This window comes from Tiliqua scincoides, chromosome 13 (assembly GCF_035046505.1).
Source record: "Tiliqua scincoides isolate rTilSci1 chromosome 13, rTilSci1.hap2, whole genome shotgun sequence".
NCBI classification, from domain to species: Eukaryota; Metazoa; Chordata; class Lepidosauria; order Squamata; family Scincidae; genus Tiliqua; species Tiliqua scincoides.
Window position 1 is genome coordinate 11,572,238 of NC_089833.1, and position 24,496 is coordinate 11,596,733.

A 24,496-nucleotide genomic window follows, 5' to 3' on the forward strand; every position below is an offset into this window, starting at 1 on the left:
ATAGAGATACAGATAGAGCCTCTATAGATAGAGCTTCTATAGACCTCTTTAAGACCCAGATTAAAGGTCTGATTCAATATAAAACATCTTCCTATGTCCTGTGCTACTCTGACCGAATACTGGCTTTAGCCTTTGACAATCATGGCCAGTTTTTCTGACTTGGTTCCCAGTGGCATCTACCTCTGGGAGTCCAATCCAGGGCATCTGAGAGGAATTTTATCAGGGGGTGCAAAGTTTCTTTTGGGCCCCTTTGCAAAGGGTGGTGATGGGCAAGCAGAATAGGGACGGGGGGGTGAAACAGGGAAAGGGGAGGGTAGAGACAGCTGGAAAAGTCTTTGGAGCCCAGGTCTACCAACCCATGTGGCATCACCCCCCAGTTGTAGTAGTGTTGTCAAGATCCTGTGCAGGCAACAAGTCTTCTATACAATACCTGAGTAGATAGGAAAATGTAAGAACCCAGGAACTTTCTGGGCCCCCACCTTTGGCTCCTGGACCCTCCCTTTTGACCCTGGGCCCGGGTACAAATTACCCCCTTTACCCCCCTCTCCTAGGACCTGGTCCAACCTGTCACCACCACTGTTGTAAGGTTCTTGCAGAGGACCTGCCTATCAATGATCCCCCATCAATCAACTTCTACTTACCTAAAGGTGGAAAGAAGAAGACCTGGAGGCTAGATTTTATTTCTCCTTTATATAGCTCTCGGATGAGGAACTATTTTGAAGGATATTGAATCAGGTGTATTTGTTTGTCCATTGCAAGAGGAGGAAGAACAAGCCTTCAGGGAGTGGACACACTTTCCTGGTTCTCGGGTTTCTCAAAGTTGCCAAAGCCACAAACATTAATATTTAAAAATAAAAAAAACAAACTTAACGTTCTTGGAGATATTGGCTCACTGGCTGATAGTCTACAGGGTTGCCGTCACATTTCAGCAGGGCCAGGCCGGCCCATTCCTGAGGCAGACTGAGACCATCAGCTCGGTGGATTGGCAGGGACTAGGCTGTCTCCATCCACTTCTGCCCACCTCTGCCCCTCTCCGCCCAGGTCCACCTTCTTTGCTCACTTCCACTCTGCTCATTGCTTCCACCCATCTCTACCTGCCACTTCCTACCATCTGCCTCTGCCATCCTTTGCTTCCACTTTTCCTCCTCCTTATGGACCCCATAGAGGAAAGAAGAGGACAACATGGAAGTGCAGCTGTGGAGGAAAGAAGAGCCTTGGACTAGAGCGGGGGGGGGGGCCAAATACAGTGAGCCCTAATGTGTTTAGGGCATTTCGTGGGCCTTAATCTTTCTCATTCAGAAGTAATTCAAGCCCAGAGGAGTTTCCATTATGCTGAAGAGCTACCCATGACCAAAAAGAGTACTAAGGCTCACAGGCTACAAAATCCATCCATCACTCCTTGCTGGACTGGATGGTTCTGTTTTCTGATCACAGCCGGGATTAGCGCAGCCTGATTGGCACAGGTGATGTGACATTTTTCTCTTGTTGGATGCTCTTCAAGGTTGACACAACGCACTCAGCCATAAGGGTCACAGACTTTATTTGAATAGCAGAACTAAATCCTGGCGTTCATCTGTGTTTTCGAAAGCCAGCACTTGGCGTTTTGCCATTCAAGGGTGATAGAATGTCCTAAGATAGGCCTCTGGTCCAACACACACACACACCATGCTGGGGACCTTTGAAAGAAAAGCCCTGAGGAATTTGGGGATACTGGTAAATAAATAGTGATGTAATGATACGATAGATAGATAGATAGATAGATAGATAGATAGATAGATAGATAGATAGATAGATAGATAGATAGATAGATAGATAGATAGATAGATAGATGAGAAGGAAGGAAGGAAGGAAGGAAGGAAGGAAGGAAGGAAGATAGATAGATAGATAGATAGATAGATAGATAGATAGATAGATAGATAGATAGATAGATAGATAGATAGATAGATAGATAGATAGATAGGAAGGAAGGAAGGAAGGAAGGAAGGAAGGAAGGAAGGAAGGAAGGAAGGAAGGAAGGAGATAGATAGATAGATAGATAGATAGATAGATAGATAGATAGATAGATAGATAGATAGATAGATAGATAGATAGATAGATAGATGAGAAGGAAGGAAGGAAGGAAGGAAGGAAGGAAGGAAGGAAGGAAGGAGACAGACAGACAGACAGACAGACAGACAGACAGACAGACAGACAGATAGATAGATAGATAGATAGATAGATAGATAGATAGATAGATAGATAGATAGATAGATAGGAAGGAAGGAAGGAAGGAAGGAAGGAAGGAAGGAAGGAAGGAAGATAGATAGATAGATAGATAGATAGATAGATAGATAGATAGATAGATAGATAGATAGATAGATGAGAAGGAAGGAAGGAAGGAAGGAAGGAAGGAAGGAAGGAAGGAAGGAAGGAAGGAAGGAAGGAAGGAAGGAAGATAGATAGATAGATAGATAGATAGATAGATAGATAGATAGATAGATAGATAGATAGATAGATAGATAGATAGATAGATAGATGAGAAGGAAGGAAGGAAGGAAGGAAGGAAGGAAGGAAGGAAGGAAGGAAGGAAGGAAGATAGATAGATAGATAGATAGATAGATAGATAGATAGATAGATAGATAGATAGATAGATAGATAGATGAGAAGGAAGGAAGGAAGGAAGGAAGGAAGATAGATAGATAGATAGATAGATAGATAGATAGATAGATAGATAGATAGATAGATAGATAGATAGATAGATAGATAGATGAGAAGGAAGGAAGGAAGGAAGGAAGGAAGGAAGGAAGGAAGGAAGGAAGGAAGGAAGATAGATAGATAGATAGATAGATAGATAGATAGATAGATAGATAGATAGATAGATAGATAGATAGATAGATAGATAGATAGATAGATGAGAAGGAAGGAAGGAAGGAAGGAAGGAAGGAAGATAGATAGATAGATAGATAGATAGATAGATAGATAGATAGATAGATAGATAGATAGATAGATAGATAGATAGATAGATAGATAGATAGATAGATAGATAGATAGATAGATAGATAGATGAGAAGGAAGGAAGGAAGGAAGGAAGGAAGGAAGGAAGGAAGGAAGATAGATAGATAGATAGATAGATAGATAGATAGATAGATAGATAGATAGATAGATAGATAGATAGATAGATAGATAGATAGATGAGAAGGAAGGAAGGAAGGAAGGAAGGAAGGAAGGAAGGAAGGAAGGGAGGAAGGAAGGAAGGAAGGAAGGGAGATAGATAGATAGATAGATAGATAGATAGATAGATAGATAGATAGATAGATAGATAGATAGATAGATAGATAGATAGATAGATAGATGAGAAGGAAGGAAGGAAGGAAGGAAGGAAGGAAGGAAGGAAGGAAGGAAGGAAGGGAGATAGATAGATAGATAGATAGATAGATAGATAGATAGATAGATAGATAGATAGATAGATAGATAGATAGATAGATAGATAGATAGATAGATAGATAGATAGATATCTGGCTTCTGTTATGAATGGGCAATGACTGAACTTTGACTCACCTCATGTTAACATAATGCCATGTTATAATGCCATACATAAAAAGAGCCCTGCTGGATCAAGCCAAAGGCCCATCTAGTCCAGCTTCCTGCCTCTCTCAGCGGCCCACCAGATGTTCAGAGAGCACACAAGACATCAGGATAACCTGCATCCTGTTGCCACTCCCTTGAACCTGGCATTTTAAGAGCTCACATTGCTGACCTTGGAAACCGATGGTTTCCTCCAGAAACTCCTTCCTGGCTTTGGCCATTCCTGTTCTTGAGTGGAGGAGGACGGGTGGCACCAGAGATTGGTCAGTTCAGGTACTGGGCTGGAGGTGGTAGGGATAGGGATATCACTAGAAGTTGGCCAGGCCAGGCACTGGTGGAGAATTTATGCCCATCGAAGAGCTCCGCTGGCTGGGTCGACCACTGAACCTTCAGTACCGATAGCAGTGGTAGAGCCCAGTACAACATTATGGGGCAATGAGGAGGCACATCAGGGGCCCATCCACTTGACACCAACCCTGGTTGGGAGGTGGAGGAATCCTGGCAAAAGATGAACACACCAGTGCCGTCAAATTGGATGGACAGTTGAGTGAATGGCAAGAGACCCAGGGTGAAAATAAATACCCACCTTGGTCTACTCATTGGGCATGCCGGGGTTGGGCCCAGCCACCTGCCCCTAACCCCCGACTTACCACTCCAGATGAGCCCAAGGGGGAGGGGGTGCAGCAGCTTAGCCCAGGGGGTGACTTGGCAAGCTCCCAGACGGGTCTAGGGCCCCAGGGAGAGACTGGCTGCAGGCACAGGACCTCTAGAGCTACAAGGGAATGGGAGAATGGGCTGGAGCCTGCCAGGGAGGAAGGGGTGGAGCAGGGTGGGGCAGCCAGGCTTCCTCAAAAGGGAGGGGGCCTGTGATGACAAAGGAGAGCTGTGCTGGCAGAAGAGGAAAACCACCTGAAAGCTTGAAGCTCTACTCCAACACTGAGGAGGAGCAACAGGGTGATGTGAACCCCCTCCCCCAGTGGCAGTCTGAGGCCCAACTCTGCTGGACCAGCCCCAGGAGGGGAACCACAAAGGCAACCCTACCCTGAACCCACCAAGCTCTACAGGTGCTTGAATGCCCCGCCAGCAGGGGTGCTCGCTTCTAGCAGACCGGGGCGCGACATGGCAGTTGTGTGGGTTCAGTTGCTGCTTCCAACATAGACTCACTGAGACTACCTTGGCCCTAAGTCCAGTCCTCCCTCTGCATCACCAGGTCAGCCCGTTGCTCTTCATTTGGACACTGGTTTTCTCTAGAGCTTTTGTGGGAAGACATCCAAACCAGCAGGTAAAATGTTTTCATCTGCACAGTGGCCAAACATCTGAGGCGTTGATTCATGCCCTGACTCTTCCTTTCAGATTCAAAAAGGAAGACGGGAATAGAGTGGAAGAGAGAGAGAGAGAAGAGTGGTGGGCTGGAACGTCCCCACCACTCTAGCCCTCCACTCTGTTCTCCTCCCTCTTCCACTCTGTTCCCATCTTTGAATACAGGGAGTGAGAGGAGGAATGGTGGCAGTTTGTGAGCTTCCAGGCAAAGGGGGCAGCACATAAAGCATCACCTGGTGCCAGAAGGTCTCCGACTGGCCCTGAGAAGTCCTTAAAACTTCTGAGCAAACCTGAACGTTAGACTTTTTCCAGGACTCCTTTGTGTAAACAGCAAAATGAACGTAACAAGGGAGATTTGTTTGAGAACCTGAGAAGCTGTGGTGGGCTGATGAGAGTGATCGGCAAAAGCCAAACCGCACGTAACCAAACCATGACACTGTTTGTCTTTTTTTTTTTTAATAATGCCTTTCTGAAGTCTCACGATTAGCCCAACATTGTTCTCAACCACTTAGAACCACCCTTAGAGTAGCCAATGTTCTGTTTGCTTAAAGTTCTTCCTTCGGTGTGGCTTTCGCCTCTTCGTTCAAAACAGTTTCTTTTTCAGCCTTTGGAGAGTCCTTAAAAGGAAACAGTTAATAAAATTGTTATGCAACCAAAGTGTTCTGTAATATGAGGATGAGAGAGATCAAGAAGAACATAAGAAGAGCCCCACTGGATGGGGTCAGAGGCCCATCTAGTCCAGCTTCCTGTATCTCACAGCGGCCCACCAAATGCTTCAGGGAGCACACAAGACACAACCTGAACCCTGGTGCCTTCTCTTGCATCTGGCAATCAGAGGCAACCTACCTCTAAAACCAGGAGCTTGCACATATCTACCATGACATGTAACCCATGATGGACTTTTCCTCCAGAAATTTGTCCAATCCCCTCTTAAAGGCATCCAGGCAAGATGCCATCTACTTCCTGTGGCAAGGAGTTCCACAGACTAATTACACACTGGGTAAAGAAATATTTTCTTTTGTCTGTCCTAACTCTCCCAACACTCAATTTTAGTGGATGTCCCCTGGTTCTGGTGTTGTGTGAAAGGGAAAAGAGCGTCTCTCTATCCACTCTATCTATCCCCTGCATAATTTTGTGTATCTCAGTCATGTCCCCCCTCAGGCGCCTCTCTTCTAGGCTGAAGAGGCCCAAACGCCATAGCCTTTCCTCATAAGGGAGGTGCCCCAGCCCAGTAATCATTTTGGTTGCTCTCTTCTGCACCATTTCCATTTCCACTATATACTTTCTGAGATGTGGCAACAAGAACTGCACACATTTTGGTGTGCAAGAGCTCATCATGACTGAGATATGGTATGGTCTGGTACAAGAGGAGGTTGACTCAGAGCTCTCACACTGGGTGATGCAAACCCTAATGGTGACCAGTGTGGGTGAGACGATGCAAAGACCTGCTCTACAATCAAAACTACCCTCCCATCAAAACTTACCTTCTTCCGTGCCTGAATTTGTTCTTCTAAATACTGATCAAATGCATCCAGGGTCCGTTCCCCTCTGTATGGGACGACCTGGAGGTGGTGCGAGAGACAGAAGTGAATGAAGCACTGCCAGCATCTCAGAAACCTGTGGCCTCTTCCCACTCGGCGCACTTTGGCACATGAATTGCTCTAGGCGCACAGGCTCAAAGATTGATAGACACAAAGTTTATGAAAGACTCTTATCAGAGAAAGAGTGACCTCAGAATGCTTCACCTGACCTTGTTTACGTAGCACTTTTCTGGTATCTATCTCTGCTTAATTCCTTTTTCTTTTTTTTAAATTTTGGATGATGCTATGCTCAGCGGGGCTTACCTTCAGGAAAGTATGGCTAGAGATGCCACCTGACATGTGAGGGATGTATCTTGTCTCCAATGCACATCTATGTCAGCGGACATCCAGTGGGCAGCCTGTTATCTCACCCTGATGTATATGTGTGTTGTGTGTTGGCAACCTTCAGTCTCGAGAGACTACAGTATCGCGCTCTGAAAGGTGGTTCTGGAACAGCATCTAGTGTGGCTGAAAAGGCCAATTCGGGAGTGACAATCCCTTCCACACTGGGAGCAAGTGCAGTCTGTCCCTGGCCTGTCTCCCTGGCTATGGGCCTTCCTTCTTTGCCTCTTTGCCTCAGACTGTTGGCCAAGTGTCTCTTCAAACTGGGAAAGGCCATGCTGCACAGCCTGCCTCCAAGCGGGCCGCTCAGAGGCCAGGGTTTCCCACCTGTTGAGGTCCACTCCTAAGGCCTTCAGATCCCTCTTGCAGATGCCCTTGTATCACAGCTGTGGTCTACCTGTAGGGCACTTTCCTTGCACGAGTTCTCCATAAAGGAGATCCTTTGGGAACCAGCCATCATCCATTCTCACGACATGACCAAGCCAACGCTGTCTCAGCAGTGCATACATGCTAGGGATTCCAGCTCGTTCCAGGACTATGTTGTTTGGAACTTTGTCCTGCCAGGTGATGCCGAGGATGCGTCGGAGGCAGCGCATGTGGAAAGTGTTCAGTTTCTTCTCCTGTTGTGAGCGAAGAGTCCATGACACGCTGCAGTACAGAAGTGTACTCAGGACGCAAGCTCTGTAGACCTGGATCTTGGTATGTTCCATCAGCTTCTTGTTGGACCAGACTCTCTTTGTGAGTCTGGAAAACGTGGTAGCTGCTTTACTGATGCATTTGTTTAGCTCGGTATCAAAAGAAAGAGTGTCGGAGATCATAGAGCCAAGTGACCCTGATGTATAACGTAATACCAAACTGTAGGGCAACACCACTGAATTAACTGTCATTTCTTCTCCTTCTCCTTGACTATCAAAAGACAACTTCTACCCAGAAGTGACTTTGGCAAAAGGGTCACGGCTCACATGTTCTGGACTGTGCTTCTCTCGTAAATATATCATGTTTCCTAAATCTTGAGAGTTCCACATTTCTGAACCCATGCAAAGGGCATTTTCCTGGCAGTTGCAACCAGTTTAACCACTCGCAAAGCACACAGGAATGGGGAAGCACTTGGTCATAGTTGTGCGGCTGCAACCTCCAGCTGTCAGGCAGGACTGGGGCTTCATCAGTGCAGTGCAGGGAGACCTGAATTCAGCTCCTTGTTTCATTAACCATGAAGCCTAATTCAGCCATCTCGGTGCAATCAGTATGGCCCTGTTTGGATATTATTATGTCTGTGGAGGACCTACATGTGAAGGGGGAAATAGGACTGTACCCACTAGCCCCGCCCCTCCATCATATTTCTTACATTTTTTAAATACCGCCCTTCCTCCAAGGAGCTCAGGTAGTTCCTCTCCTCCTATTGTTCTCGCAGCAACTGTTACCCTGCGCATGCCCAATCTCGTCTGATCTTGGAAGCTAAGCAGAGTCAGGCCTGGTTAGTACTTGGATGGGAGACCGCCTGGGAATACCGGGTGCTGTAGGCTTATACCATAGTCTTTCCATGCCCGATCTTGCCTAATCTCAGAAGCTAAGCAGGGTCAGGCCTGGTTAGTACTTGGATGGGAGACCGCCTGGGAATACCGGGTGCTGTAGGCTTATACCATAGTCTTTCCATGCCCGATCTCATCTGATCTCGGAAGCTAAGCAGGGTCAGGCCTGGTTAGTACTTGGATGGGAGACCGCCTGGGAATACCGGGTGCTGTAGGCTTATACCATAGTCTTTCGAGACTGAAGGTTGCCAACCAACTGTTTGAAGCAGGTTAAGGGAGAGAGAGCATGACTGGCCCAAGGTCACCCAGGAAGCTTCATGGTTAAGTGGGGATTTGAACCCAGATCTTCCAGGTTTAGCTCCCAAACCCATCCTGGTTCAAACAGCAACCTTGCAAAGCAGGTTAGGCAGAGTGAATGCAATTCACCCATGGACACCCAATAAGCTTTGTGGGCAACTAAGCATTTGAATCTAGATTGTCCCGCTCTAAGTTCAACACTCTAACCCAGAGATTTTCAACCAGTGTGCCATGAATAACCCACAGGTATGCCACAGGATTTTTTTTTTTTTGGGGGGGGGGGAGTCATTGGTTAGTCAGGCCATTGGGGGATGTGAGGCCACACCCAAAATGTGGTGTGCCTTGTCAATTGCCAAAAAACGGATGGTGTTCCTTGACCATTTTAATGCCTTGGCAAGTGTGCCATGAGATGAAAAAGGTTGAAAACTGCTGCTCTAACCACTCCACCATGCTGTCTCTCAGGAGCATGCGTGCTCCTCTAGATCAGTCACACAAGGCCTGCTAGGGACTAGCTACTTTTGGATGGGATCCCTTGGCAAGAATGAAGGCTCAGGCAAAATGTAGGCCAGCACCGTTATAGTTACGTGTTTGGGCCAATTGAGAAAGCCGGCAGGGCAGTCGCCAGTCTTCTCGATTAGTAGTTCTAGAGATTGAAAAAGCGTCAAGAACGGGGCAGGGGATCATTTCTTCCAAAAGAATAAAAATGCCCCAGATTATGCAAGTGGCACACTTCAGGCCGGCCGAAATGCATTTGGGCTACCACTCCGTTCATTAGAGTCCGGGCATGCACTCCCAGCCCTGGGCATACCTGCTTATGAGATTAAATGAGGACAAATGTCTTGGAGTATAATTTATGTGTGGTTTTCCAAAAAATGAAAACCTGAGTAATGCCTTAATTAGAGGAAAGTGCTATTGAATCCAATTAGTCGGCTGCAGAGGTGATGTTCTGCTTCAATTAGATTAGCCGCCCAGATGGTGGAGGACGACTATTTGTTCAATATGTATTTGTGCATTTGGCGATCTCCTTTCTTGCAAGGGTACGGCCATCTTGCTGGGACAGTGGGCTGTTGCGCCGCGGGTCAGGAGGAAGCACGGCAGCTTTTCTTTGCGCCCATCAAGACTTGGGTGAGGGCAAAGTTGGTGACAATACAGTGTACAAGGGTATTTGCATACTGGAAGATGGTGTCCTGGTCAAGTTCATCCCGGTCATTGGCACCCCTGAACATTTGCCTCTGAGTTTTGTGTGTGTGTGTGTCCTGGTCATTTGTATCTCACTATAAGTGGGCAACAAACCCCATGTTATATATCCTAGACCAGTGGTTCTCAAACTTTTAGCACCAGGACCCACCGGGACAGAATGAGAATCTGTTGGGACCCACCAGAAGTGACGTCATGACCCGAAGTGACATCATCAAGCAGGAAAAATGTTTAACTATCCTAGGCTGCAATCCTACCCACACTTAACCAGGAGTAAGTCCCATTTACTATCATTGTTAAAAGAATATGCATAGTAGTGTGTTAAAAGTACAGGTCTATAACATTTCCCCAAATGCAGTCACATATCATGGCAGCATCAAATCTAACATATTAAAAAAGTAAAATATTGAAATGAATGGGGACCCACCTGAAATTGTCTTGCGACCCACCTAGTGGGTCCCGACCTACAGTTTGAGAAGCACTGTCCTTGACACACTGCTGAGGAAAACATCTCACCTCCGTTTCTGATCCTGCAGGAAAGTATCTGAAGAACGGGTAGTGTTCCAGGTTGGTTAAGAGGACTTCGTTTGCTGCGACGTCTATTTTGGCAATGACCATGTTTTTGCGGTCCTCGTACATCTCGCCGAGCTCTTCCCAGATCGGAAGCAGTTTCTGGCACTCATGACACCAGGGTGCATCTGTGATTTAAAAGCAGGGGGAAAGGTCTTTTAAACATGTGAAGAGCGCCTTTCTTAGACTTCTAAGTAACCACAGCAAGGCCATAGATGTTGGGGATTAGGGTGGTGGATCTCCAAGACAATGGTTTCCAGTTTGGTGGATCTCCAAGACAATGGTTTCCGGTTTGGTGGATCTCCAAGACAATGGTTTCCAGTTTGGTGGATCTCCAAGACACCGTTTCCAGTTTGCCGGCCTACCTCTTCCAGTGCAAGTTAGGATTGTGCCGTTGATCTTTTAAGGGAAGGTGCCTCTGCATTCGTGCTGCACTAGTGGTATTTGTGATTAAGTTGTATCAGTTATTAATTATGTCACACTTTGTCTGACCAGTGTAGTTGCACCTTGAGTCTGTTATGCTGCTTCAGGATCTGTGGGCCTAGGATGGGGGAGGGATCAGCAGAGCAAATCTTGGCCATATTCTAACACCCTTCCTGGCCCACCCAAAGTTAACATTGGGCTTCCTAGTAAAGTTCCATAGGGGGATACTTGGGGTTTTATTTGGGGTAAAGAGAAATATATCCCCTTATCCCGTGGTGACCTCCAGCCATCTGCGTTGGATACAGTGCAGGCCTTGTGGCCTGGTTGTGCCGGCACAAAGATTGTGTGTTAGGATTGCACTGTCAGATTCTTTTTGGCTTTGCAGGAAAATGTGACTTGGCAAAAAAAAAAAGCAGGTGAATTCCCCTCTGCCACCTCCCCCACAAATTCCGAGCAGCTCAGTATATCACACCATCTGTCGCCGTCTCCCAGCGCACTGATTTTGGGGGAGGGGCTCACGGTGAGCATCCAGCCACAGGAGCCTCCTCTTCCGAGGAGCGAGGGATACTCACAGAACATGACAAACACATGATTCCGATCGTTAAAGGCGACCCTGTCAAAGTTCTTGCCCACCAGGACTTTCACTGGCTTCTTGTCCCAGCCTTCCGGGATTTCTTCGCTGGAAAAATATCGCTAACAAGGGGAGGAGAGAGAAGAAGCCAAATCAGGGACATGTCAACAGGGGCTCATCGAGGATGCTGTGCCGGGGCGGTTAAGTGGCAATCTTGGCTAAAAGCACTCGGAGAAGCTTAGCTCTCTGCACTCTGGCTTCAAGTGCCAGCTGTCACCTTCAGCTCCTTGAGTCAGGGACAAACTTAGAGGACGCTTGGACCATTTTTTTTTTCCTGCTATGGTTGCTTGCTTTATGGCCTGCACCTATGAGGTCTGTATCGATTTGGTGGCAGCTGTTGGATAGCTACCATTGTTTGAATACTTTCTGTGCCATGCTAGTGGCTAATTTTGAGAGGTAGGAGTTCATCATGCCACCCTCATAGCTGCGCCCAAGGGCCGGCCCAATCCTACACTTCCTGGCACCCAGTGGCACCAAAATGGCAACTGCTGTATCCCGTGGGGGTGGGGAAGCCACTGGAGGTCTCCTTGGGGGACAGGGACATTTGCCCCCCTTCCCCCAAGTACAGGTGCAAACCCCGCAATGGGGCCTCTCGTGTCTGCACTGGCAATTTTGCTGAAAATCCCAACACGGAGTATAGGATTCAGTGGAGGAGGCCTCCACTACTCCCAACCTCCCCAGGCCAGTTGCTCCCCCGGTCCCCCCCCCCCGTCCTGTGCTGGAAAGCCTTCCCCCCCGCCCCAAGCACCTGTACCACCACATGGCTGTCTTACCTTTCTCCGGGTAGTATCCCAGCAGGCAGGAATAGAAATATGGGAAATTTGCAGTATTAGAACTGAGCCAGGACATATCTTTAAATAATGGAGGGCCCAATCCTAAGCAGGTCTACTCAGAAGTAAGTTATATTGTGTTCAGGAAAGTTATATACTCTCAGGAAAGTGAGGATAGGATTGCAGCCTGAATTCCCCAAAGCTAGGTTAGCAATAGGTTAGCATTAGGTCAAAGCCATTCCAGTGACTCAACAGAGAATTGTCAGTCGGCACTAAATGCAAATGTCATTGTCATTAAGAAACCCACCTTGGCTGTCCCTTCCAAGTAGCTCTGGCAGAAGCGTCGCAGATTCTCCGTGGTCACCTCTTCTGCGGGCAACTTGTACCTGGCATCGCTGGTCAAGTTTAGGATTTGAACCGCAGGGACTTCCACCTCCCGGACACGGAAATATTCAATCACACGCCCATTTCTGGTTTCGTCTGTATCCACCAGGATGAACATGATCTGAACGATAAAAGAAGAGAGACTACCTGGTTGGTTTGCTCCGACCCAACCCCAAGCCATCTCTTGGGGGCTGCCACTCGCACATGGGAGATGCTATCCATGTATCCCCCCTCCATTGTGGCATCTGGACCGCAAGTGGAGGCCAGCGAAGACTGAATTATGGCAGCTACACAAGACAAGTTGAAGTTACAGCACTATAGGTAGCTCCAAGGAAACAAGTTGCTCCTACACGGGTCAGAGATATACTAAGGGTTACAGCACCATGGGCAATTCCAAGGGCCCAATCCTATCCAATTTTCCAGTGTGGGTGCAGCTGTGCTAAGGGGGTATGTGCTGCATCCTGTGGGGGAGAGGGAGTCATAGAGGCCTCCTCAAGATATGGAAACATTTGTTCCCATAACTCAGGGTGCATCGTGGTTGTGTAGGTACTAGAAAGTTGGATAGGCCCCAAGTTGCTTCAGCAGAGGTCGGAGGTATGTCTTAAATACCTCTGCATTGGCTACCCCTCTGGGACTCTGCTTACCTGCCTGCAGAGTGAAGACCTTAAAGGTGCATTCACCTGGACTAGAACCGTTCTTTTGGCTTTCCTTCCTTTCATTTCCTCATCTCTTTGCAACCACAGAAGAGGAATTCGGGAACATTTCCAAAGGGTTGCATCGCACTACCCATCGCAGTGATATACTGACATCTGACATTTGCTAAGAGGGGGGAAAAATTGGGTTTGCCCCAAACAAGGCTACACCAACCTTCCCTCTGAATTCCGGGGCAGCGGACAGGTAATTTTCATAAGTCTTGTTAAATGTGCCTGAGCTCTTTGGGATGAACAAGACCATGTGGTGCTCAACCGGTACATCAAAAATCTTCACAGATGTCTGGAAAACAAAAATGAAAGACCTCCCATAAAAGCTGAGAATAAAATAATCCAGGATCCAGAAAAATGCTCAGTTTTTTTTAGAGAGACTCTCAGGAAAAGAAACAAACCCTGCATTTTGTTAAGCCATTTCTGCCCCAAAGTTGCAGACACGCAACAGGATCAAATGTGTACAGCTGTGGGCTGGGCAGAAATGAATTTTAGGATTGCTTTGCATCCCTGGTCTGCATTCTTAAAAGATCCTGCTACTTTATTACAGAGCACTGCTGGATCAGGCCCAAGGTCTGTCTAGTCCAGCATCTTCTTTCCCTCCCACAGTGGGAGCTCCCTCTGGAGAACCCACAGGCAGGAGAGAAAACTAGACCCCTCTCCCGCAATTGCTTCTCTGCAACTGGGATTCAGGGTTAAATCAACAACAAGCGCGGAGGGTTCACATTCACCACCCTGATGCACAGCCAGGCATAGACATATTCCCCATGTACGTTCCGAATAGGCTTTTAAAGCCATCTAAGCTTGTGGGGACCTGTGGGGGAGCTTGTGGGGTCACATCTGTCATGTGACAAGACATCAGTGACGCATCCTATGGTTCTGCGATTTGCGTGAGCTCAGGAATTTATTTATTCATTCATTCATTCATTCATTTATTTCAGACTGAGTTTTGCAGGGACCAGTTCCAAACCCTACTGCTGATACCAGTAACATGTGAATAGTGGAGGAAGAGAGTAAAACTGGGCTTGTGCAGAGCGCATTTCTGTTATCAGGGATTCACCCACAGGCACCCACGTTATACCTGGTATTAGAGATGGAGAGATTTTTGGGTCAGTTCTCTCTCTCTCTCTCTCTCTCTCTCTCTCTCTCTCTCTCTCTCTCTCTCTCTCACACACACACACACACACACACACACACACACACACACACACACACGCACATGCACACGCTCACGCACATCTCTGGGACCTCGTACCTTTGTTTTTAGAAATGAAACCCCACACGTACCTCAAGATTATACTCCGTCACTAAATCCATAGTGAAAGTTTTAATTAATCTTGTAAGTTCCAGTTTATTCAGTTTGCCATCTGTGGGTACTTCGTTATGGACAGACTTCCCCTTGAGCACAAGACAGATGAGATTTAACACTCAAGTAGATCGTGTAGATCAAGTAGATCAAGTAGATCAAGTTGAAAGAAAGAAAGAAAGAAAGAAAGAAAGAAAGAAAGAAAGAAAGAAAGAAAGAAAGAAAGAAAGAAAGAAAGAAAGAAAGAAAGAAAGAAAGAGAAAAGCAGCTGCAACATTTTCTTACAGCTCAAAATATTGCCAAGGTCTCCCCAAATATACCACTTTCCAATTGTGTATATTGTCCTGATCTATACTGCAACACTCTTGCAAAGTAAATATTATCCCCATTTTGCAGATGGTGAAGACTGAGAGGCAGTCTACATGACGAGAGCACAACGGAGGAGTGATACAAAAGCTGGAGAATTTGCAGCTCAGTCTCTCAGGCTGCAATTCTAACCACACTTTCCTGAGAGTAAGCCCCATTGAACCAAATAGGATTTGCTTCTGAGTAGACCTGGTTAGGCTTGTGCACTCAGCTGTTAGGTGACACCAGCTCTTCTCCTAAGAAAAGCCCTGCTGGATCATGTACTCAGCGGGGTTTGCTCCCAAGCGGATTGCTCTAGAAGTACATTTATGGTTGTGATCCTAAACAGGTGGACTCCACTACGCCGGGATGGTGTATTGGTTTGGGAGCTAGGCATAGCCCTGGAAGGTCCAAGTTCAAATCCCTGCTCAACCATGAAGCTTTCTGGGTGACCTTGGGCTAGTCACTTTCTCTCTCTCTCTCTCAGCCTCACCTACTTCAGTTGTGTGAAGGACAAAAAGAGGGGAGGAACAATGTACACCACCACGGGCTCCTTGGAAAGTGTCATAAAATTAATGATAAATAATAATCAGAAGTCAGTCTCTATGCTTTCAGTGGGACATACTCCCAGGTAGGCATGCATAGGGCAGCCTTTCACCAACTCATACTATTGGTCCATGAATTGTCAACGCTGGTTCCCAACAGGTATTTTCTAGGCCTACATGGTGATGCTGCCAGGGCTTGAACATAAGATGTTCTCCATGCAAAGCAGGTGCTCTGGCACTGAGCCATAGCTGCTCTTTGAAATTATTAGGAATTGAGGCTGCAATCCTATGCACAATTCCTTGGGAGTAAGCCCACTGAACAGAATGGAACTCACTTTTGAGTAGACACGTATAGGATTGCACTGTATGTCTCACTGATTTCACTTCGCAAGAAACATTCAGAGCCTCCAGTTTCAAAACTTTGCTGTGAATTATGAAAGCCAGTTACGTTCTGGTTTGTCTCCTGCAGGGGCCCACCCCAACCATGTCACGCTTTTGTCCCCTGGATGAACATGTCCCTACCTTTTGGAAAACAACCACCACGTCTTCTCGGACCCCAAAGTGAGCAAACACCTCTCCGCTGGCTGTCAGCCCAAAAGGAAGTTCTGGGACATCCCTTGCTGAATCACTGAAGACTTCCACTGCTTCTCCTTGAAGACTCTGATTGTAATGGGGGGGGGCGACACAAGTATTTAGGCCGTAGAGGAAGGTGTGGGTTTTTCACATTTTCAGACCGAACACTGCATGAGCCAAGAAGCGTCCATGCGTCAAGACTCATTGCGATGCGGCGGCGTCCTTTAATTCCACAAGAGCTTACCTTAAAAAAGCCAATCACTGCCAAATCCTCCGGATCGAGGAATGCTTTGGCCTGCTCTGTGCTATTAAGGAGTACAGTGCTGGGCCCGATTTGTCTTCGTACCCAAGTGATGAAACCAGAGGCCTCTCTCACTCCTGCCAAAAGAGAGAAGGATATATAGGAGCATGAGGACAAATGAGACACAGAAAGCTGTGATCTGCAGGATCAAAAAGAAACAGGACAACGGAGACTAAGAGGAAGGGCAGAGGAGAAGAAAGTGGTGGGCTAGAGTGGTATAGAGTCAAGCTATGCCAGAATGGAAAGGTAGAGTGGTCCCTATCGTATTCAGATTTTCTCCTTAATATATAGAAATGGGCTATGCCAGAATGCCAGATGCAAGGGAGGGCACCAGAATGAGTGCCCTCTTGTTATCTGGTGTGCTCCCTGGGGCATTTGGTGAGCCGCTGTGAGATGCAGGAAGCTGGACTAGTTATGTGCCACGGCTTTACTGGTTACAAGCCATGATGTGTATGTGCATCCTCCTGATTTTAGAAATGGGCTATGTCAGAATGCCAGATGCAAGGGAGGGCACCAGGATGCAGGTCTTTTGTTATCTGGTGTGCTCCCTGGGGCATTTGGTGGGCCGCTGTGAGATACAGGAAGCTGGACTAGATGGGCCTATGGCCTGATCCAGTGGGGCTGTTCTTATGTTCTTAACTACAATTCCCAGGAAGCCTTGCAGGTCTCTTGTTATCTGGTGTGCTCCCTGGGGCATTTGGTGGGCTGCTGTGAGATACAGGAAGCTGGACTAGGTGGGCCTATGGCCTGATCCAGTGGGGCTGTTCTTATGTTCTTATGTTAATCCAGCGCCAATGAAGTGAGGTACAGTGGTGGGCTCTCGCTGTCCATGGGAGATCCGTCCAGGACTCCCCATGGATACCAAATTCCATTGATAATGAAATCCATGGGCAACCAAAAGTGCCCTTTGGAAGTGTCTGGAAGGATTTCTGAGGCATGGATCCTCTGAAGCCCTCCAGCCACAGATTTGGCATCCACAGATATTCAAATCTGTGGATGACAAGCCCACAGATATAAAGGGTCCACTGTAAGGACCCAGAGTGATCTATTCCCCAAATGGTTGCCAAAACGAGGGGCAGATTTGTGGGGCGGAATGCTTTCCACAAAAGGCATCCCCCCCCCACACACACACAGACAAAACGCGCTTGTCTTTATTCAGTCTTCTTTCACGGGCTTCTCTTGAAATAAGTCCACGGCATGAGCTCCCTCTTGTGAGTAAACAGCCAACAGCACCATGGATGTCTTTGACTAGAATATCTGTTAGCCTGCACATGCTGGATCTCGTCTGATCTCAGAAGCTAAGCAGGGTCAGGCCTGGTTAGTACTTGGATGGGAGACCGCCTGGGAATACCGGGTGCTGTAGGCTTATACCATAGTCTTTCGAGACTGAAGGTTGCCAACCATCATTTAGGAAGCAGTGGCGTCACAAGGGTTTGCCTCACCTGGCGCGGGAGGCCAGTGCATCACCCCCCCACGATGGACCTCCTCCCATATAGTGGACCTCCTCCCATGATGCTCCGTTGCCCCACCCCCTGCTGGTTTTTGGGCTATAACTTTTGTTAGAACAGAGATATTTCAACACAGTGTGTTCCATTGCATTCTGCATGAAAATACGCATCAAATCATGGTATTATTTGAAAATACCAAGGTTTATTAATTTTGGCCAGTAATGTTGTAACCCCCCATGCACATCACTCAGCACACTGCTAGCTATGCCACTGGCAGGAAGTCGCCTTCTATAGAGTCTGGCCATTGGTCTTTCCAGTTCAGTGTTATCAGCACTGATTGGTAGTGACTCTCCAGGCTTCAAGACCAGGACTATCGCACACCTACCTGGACCCACCAGGAACTGAACTCAGAACTTCTGAATGCAAAATAATGAACCACTCCTCTCACTTACCTTTGCAGTCAATGGGGTTTTTCCTCTTGCCATCCACAAAAAACTTAAGCGTAGGATACTCCTGGATGTCAAATTCTTTTTTCAAATCTTTCTGTTCGGTCACGTCCACTTTGCCGAGTCGGATGTCCACAGCTTCTTTTTTCAGCTGTTCGGCTGCCTTAGCAAATTCTACAGCCAGGGTCTGGGAGGGCCCCGATAAAGAGATATCTACAATGGGGGGGGGGGGGCAGAGAGGACACAAATATTTATCTAGCCATCTATGGGATGTTTTGGGTGGGATGTCACCATCCAAGCTTGTGCTCTCTTTAACACGCTGCTTAACTTTTGAAGTTTTTTCTAGAAGATACCAGTTTATGTAAAGGAGGCCAAACCCAGCACGGCTGCTCCCTTTCATTAGGCTTGATAAATGGGTGGAAGAGTTTAATCTTTTTGTCTTGACTTGCTGATTAGTTTCAAACCTGGGAAACATTCATTTTCATCATAATTATCAGGAGCCCTCCATTAATCTTCTTCTAGCCTGGAGAAGGGAAGGCTATGAGGGGATGTGATAGCGCTCTTCAAATACCCAAAGGGCGGTCAGATAGAAGAAGGAATAAATTTTGTTTCTCAACCACCTCTGAGAGCAGAACTAGCTCCAGTGGGTACAAACTACAAGACGGTTTCTGGCTGGACATCAGGAAGAAATTCTTAACGGTCAGCAGTGGTTCAGCAGTGGAACGGATTGCCTAGGGAGCTGGTGGCTTCTCCCTCACTGGAGATCTCCAAGCAGGGACTCGGCAGACACTTGCTGAAGATACTCTAGGAGGATCTGCTGCTCCAGGCAAGGGGTTGGACTAGATGACTGTCCTGTCCCAATTTGTCCTATCCTGCCGACCACGCCAATTTGTCCCGTCCAAATAGCCCAACTCCCTTCTAATGCCCGCTTTTTGGCTAATTAACACCCTCTTTATCTCTAGGAACAACAGCTGTGGTGTGCAAAGGAATGAACACACAACTCCTTATCTATAGCAACTACCCAAATTTATTGCTATGAACACAGACACTCCCTGCAAGTCCTCTTGTCCAGAGGCTTTCCCTCCCCAAAACTCCACTTAACTCAGTGGTTAAAGGTCCAAAGCCTCCAGTCCAAGTCCAATCCAATCTCCAAAGCACAGTCCAGTCTTCTCAGTCCAGTCTTCCCAGTAGCAGTCCAATGCAGCAGAGTGTGTGTCCAGCAGAGTCTCAGCAGTCCCTTCCTCTATCTTCTCCAGAAGAGTGTCTCCTCCAGCAGGGTCCTGGCAGTCCTCTCCTCTAGGTGTCCTCCAGCAGAGTTCTGGCAGTCCCCTTCTCCCAGTGTGAGTCCGTCCGGGTGTCCCTCTGGGTCAGGGTCGCGTCTCCCTCCGGGTCAGGGTCCTCCCTCTGGTCAGCATCCTGCTCCTGGCTGGGTCAGCGTCCCGCTCTCTTCTGCTCCTTCTGAAGCTGCCTTTTATCCTGCAACCCCTTGTTAAGTCCAAATGCAGCTCAGCTGTGAGCTACCTCCTTAGCTCGGGTCCCATCAAGGTCAAATGAAGCTCAGGTGTCCAACCAGGTCTCCATTGGTCTTGATTGATTACAGCTGTGGAGCCAGCCCTGCCCTTCCCAGAGCTGTCAACCAGCTGTCAAAACAGGGAATCGCTGTCAACACCACATGATCCACCTGATGATCTTCTGATCTTCCATTACAATGACCTTGTGGGTCACCTTCCAACTCTAGGCTCTTAGGATGATGATCTTAGGATCATAGGATCATGTGCTGGTAAACCTCACTTCCTTGCCCACATGCTCCCCAAGCCCAGGGTTCCATATCACAGGGAGGCTCGGTATCCATCAGCATGGACAAACTTGTGTGGGCCACAAGAGTCAGGGAGGGGGCACACCAGCATGGGACCAGTGCTTTCCAGCACACTCATGCTCCCTCCCCCCCCATCCTGTGAACCTCTCCCCATGGTGCAGAATGCCTTGATGGAGCTTTTGCGTCCTCCTGATTGTTGAAATTCTCCTTGTGAAACTGAGATTCTGTGAATAGGGCTGAGCGAACCCCAAAGCACAAAGCAGGGAGAATTTGCTTCTGGACCACAGGAGGCTGCAATATACTGAGTCAGCTTTTTGGCTCAAGACGGTCTGCATGAGGTTGCCCACAATTTTTCCCCAGGGACCTCAAGCTGCCAAAGAAAGCGTGTGTACCTCTACCTAGCAAAGCCCTGTCTGCCTTCACAGTTCCAGTTCATTCACTAGCAGCCTGTGCAGAGAAGCCTAATGGGGACACGGACAAGAGCTCAAAGGTCAATCTCACTCCATGTTGTAACAGGACTTTGACCCTTCAAAGTCGGGCAGCTGGCACAGCTGGCCCCGACCTTCTGGGCAACGCTACCAGGAAAACTTTCGCTTGCGCTGAAACAAAAAAAGCATTGAACACAAGCAAGGATCAGTAGAACACAACACGGCATCTTTGGCAATCACCGGAGGAGAACAAGTCAGTCAGGTCTTCCCCTGACACCTACCCAGTCCCAAGGTAAGGACAACAAAGCCTTAATCTTCGGAGGAAGGGCTCTGTGGCACAATTGAAATTCTGTGCAGATACTCCCTGGGAAATTTGGTGGGCCACTGTGAGATACAGGAAGCTGGACTAGATGGGCCTATGGCAGTGGTATTCAAACTGGGGCATCGTGATGCCCCAGCTTGAGGGTCCCGGTCCCTTTCCCCTTAAGGGGCGGGGACAGTCAGGAGGCAGGAAAGGAGGCAGCGCGCGATCCCCAGGATCGCACCGCTCAGGGGGGCTGCAGGGGCTTGGTGCACTTGCCCAAGCCCCCTGCAGCCCTCCGGGGGTGCGGGGAACCCTGAGTGACCTTCGGCACGGCTCCCCGGGTCAGGGAAGGTGACATCGGAGCGATCGCACCCCGCTCCGCTAAACCGGAAGCGGAGCGCAATTGCCCCGCTCTCACTTTCCCTGACCCGAGCAGCCCTGCAGGTGCTTGCGCCCGGCTCCCCACATCCGGGGACAGCTGCTGCAGAGACTGGAGGGTGCACCCCTGTCCCTCCAGCCGGGTCAAAAGGGGAAGTGGGGCGATAGCACAACGCTTCCGGTTTAGCGGAGCGGGGCGCGATCGCTCTGCTGTCACCTTCCCTGACCCGAGGAGCCCTGCCGAAGGTCGTGCAGGGCTCACCACATCCCTGGGGTGCTGCAGGGGGCTTAGGCAAGTACACCAAGCCCCTGCAGTCCCCCTGAGCGGCGCAATCCTGGGGATCGCACCGCTGCCTCCCCCCTGCCCCCGCAAAGACTTACTGCGGGATTCAAACTCCCTGCGAGTTTGAAAACCACAGGCCTATGGCCTGATCCAGCAGGGCTCTTCTTATGTTCTTGCCCTTAAAGAATGCAACTCAGGCAGACATTTGCTGAAATGGAGGAATGTGCTCTCGTCACAGTGCGCATAAAGGCAGTGCAGTAGGTGGAAAACAAGGCTCTCGCTTGGCCTCTGGGGGATCTTCCAAGCTCTCTCCCTGCCTGTTCAGCTTTCATGAAAAAGTACATCTCTAACCTTTTCACTTGGAGAGACTGCAGGGGAAGCCCAAAGGCCACATTTCTACAGCAGTTGTTCACTAGTATCGTCACATCAATCTATTCCCCACTGCTCCTGTAACCCCATGCATCAGCAGTTCTGGTTAGGTCTGGGTTGACCCATCGATGGGCCAAACATGGGCTTGAATTTGGGCGGCTTCCAGGGTGAAAGAAGGGGGGGGGGAACTGCCTCTTCTATTTTGCATTTGTGTGGTTCAGGAAGGGGAACTTTCTACAGTCCTGCCTGGCCGGTAGCGGCCAATTTCGTTTTCCCATCATGCTTAGGATGTTGTGGGGGGGGGAAACAGCGGCCCCCACTGACGGCTGCCATTTTCTGCAGAGGGTAATGTGTTTTTCTACTATGCTCCTTAGAAGGGGGCTTTGTGGGGAGGTCAAAATGGGAACCTCCACTCAGGTGTTGTTGGGAAGAGCTCTGGTAAGCCCCCCCCCCTTCAAATTGTACCAGACCCATAACCACCAGGGGCCACCAGGAGCAGCTATCAAGTTTGCTCTTTTGCCAAGTGTTGACCTCCCAAGCCTGTTCTCCCACCTGCCGGTGCTCATAGGTAAGTGTGGCAAATCCCTTCTTCATCTAATCAGAGAGAGGTGGAGCCTGTTCATGCCTGATCTCTGGAACCTCTCAAGAACACAGCCTCCAACACTGACATCCCTCTTCTCTGGCCGCTCAGACCTCTGTTTGGGCATAGGTGAGTCACTAGGGTATGTCACCTGGTGCAAGAGTGCACTGCGTCAGCCCCATGATGAACCCCCTCCCATATCAGACCATGTTGGCATCCTTCAGTCTCGGAAGACTATGGTGTCACGCTCTGGTTGGTGGTTCTGGAACAGAGTGTCCTCTCCAGTGCGCAAAGCCTGGGTAAAGTAGGTATGGAGGATAGGCTGTTACCCATGCAGCAAATCCCCCCTCTCCACGTCGCTGAAATGGTCCAATGGAAAGGCAGAGGCCAATACGGTTGGTTCCAGCGGCGTCGCAGGAGTTGCCAGAACGTGACTGTGTTCAGCCATGAACTGCCTCAGGGACTCCGGCTCCGAATTTTGCCTCGAGGTTGACTCCTGAAGCCTTTTCCCTAACTGGACGTAGCCACAAGGCAGTGGAGGTTTGAGGTCAGGGTTTCCTTCTCTTAGATGAGCTGCCTTCCCAGGCTGACGAGTCCCATCTACCCGGTGGCTGTTTAGTCGCCTCTTACGACAAGTACAGCCAAACTGAGGGCCTATTCTTATCCCCAGCACCCATATCAGACCATACAGAACAAATAACAATATCCTATGCACAACCTAAATGCAAAGGCATCACTAGGGTTGAGGTCACCCCAATTGATTGATTGATTGATTGATTGATTGATTGATTGATTGATTGATATAACAGTCCAGGTCACCCAACAAATCAATCACCAACAAAAAACCCAGTGGCCAGCTTGATGACATTCACACAGCTGAATCAGAGTTCTAGTATGATACATGGAAATGAGAGCTGGCTCATACTAGCACCTGATTGGTTCCCTGCCAAGCTCAGGCCTGTGCATTGAAGGTTGCTCCATGTGATAGTCCACACATGGTTGCGCACACTTTTTTCCCCAACATGGCTGAGCTGTGCACATAGAAAACCTGTCACGCTCAACAGGTGGCATTCAAAAGAGGTCCCTTATATGGAGAATTCAGAAAGATGGAACCCATTGGAAACTAGACACTAAGAGTCCGATCCTATGCATGTCTACTCAGAAGTAAGTCCAATTATAGTCAATGAGCCCTACTCCCAGGCAAGTGTGGATAGGATTGTGGCTTAAATCCGCTAAACCGGCAATCCTAAGCACATTTAGAGCGCAAGCCTATCCATGTCTACTCAGAAGTAAGGCTCATTGTAATCAATGGGGCTTACTCTCAGGAAAGTGTGGATAGGATCGCAGCCTTACTTGGGAAGAAAGCCTTATTCCATTCCCAGCTCGGAATCTTAGATTGTTTATTTCAAGACAAGAAATACTCACAGAACTCCACCAACAGGTACTTGGTTTCATTCAAGGCCCGATCAAAGTTTCCCTTATTGAGGACTAGGACGTTGTCTTCCTCCTTGATTTTGGGCTTTGCTTTCTTGGATTTCTTCTCCGAGGGACCAATGCCATCTTCTGTGGTCGAGAAGGGGCAACACGCCAGCCCCAGAAACAGCAGCAGCCAAAGAGCCCTCATTCTTCTCCTCCCAGCACTTCTCGGGCATCAAGAAAGAAGGGAAGAGGGAGCAGGTTGCCCAGCTGGGTCACTGTTTGCAAAAAAAAACCCTTGCCTTATCATGGAGCCACGTGGCCCAATTCCCACACGGTTCTCTATCAAGACCAGCACTCGCTGCAAACAGAGCTGACCTCTGTTTGCAGAGCCTCTACAAGCTGCAACGGTCGGCTTCCTCTTTTGATTTGAAAGGGAAGTCAGGAGCCTATATCTCATTATGCAGTTGACATTAGGGGTTGCCCAAACCCCGTTAAGTACCGGTAAGTCATTTCTGCCCAATGTTGCTGTATACACAACAGGGACCAAAAGTGTACACCTGTGGAGCCAGGCAAAAATGGGTTAAGAGCCCACATCTAGCATAAAGTCCCCCTGGCAGTGGTTAGAATCCAATACCAGAATTGGAGGG

General features: G+C 48.4%; 1 protein-coding gene and 2 pseudogenes across 1 annotated transcript; 2 read left to right on the forward strand and 1 right to left on the reverse strand.

Annotated features, from left to right (window-relative positions):
• Window positions 1-5,429: 5,429 nt before the first annotated feature.
• On the reverse strand, window positions 5,430-24,054 carry PDILT (protein disulfide isomerase like, testis expressed). The gene is made up of 11 exons (XM_066640912.1): window positions 23,856-24,054; window positions 18,279-18,485; window positions 16,322-16,455; window positions 16,027-16,164; window positions 14,596-14,706; window positions 13,475-13,600; window positions 12,531-12,728; window positions 11,395-11,515; window positions 10,346-10,527; window positions 6,369-6,446; window positions 5,430-5,501 (listed from the first exon to the last, which is right to left on the reverse strand). The coding sequence occupies exons 1-11, from the start codon at window positions 24,052-24,054 to the stop codon at window positions 5,430-5,432; spliced, it is 1,566 nt and encodes a 521-aa protein (XP_066497009.1).
• On the forward strand, window positions 8,210-8,329 carry LOC136633883 (5S ribosomal RNA; annotated as a pseudogene).
• Window positions 8,439-8,553, forward strand: LOC136633899 (5S ribosomal RNA; annotated as a pseudogene).
• Window positions 24,055-24,496: the final 442 nt, after the last annotated feature.

Coding starts and splice junctions, on each gene's coding strand:
- PDILT (XM_066640912.1), bottom strand. CDS start 24,054: ATGAGGGCTCTTTGGCTGCTGCTGTTTCTGGGGCTGGCGTGTTGCCCC. Junction 18,486..23,855: donor GTACCTGTTGGTGGAGTTCT/GTGAGTATTTCT, acceptor CCCCCATTGTAG/ATATCTCTTTATCGGGGCCC. Junction 14,707..16,026: donor TGGTGGTTGTTTTCCAAAAG/GTAGGGACATGT, acceptor CTTGTGCTCAAG/GGGAAGTCTGTCCATAACGA.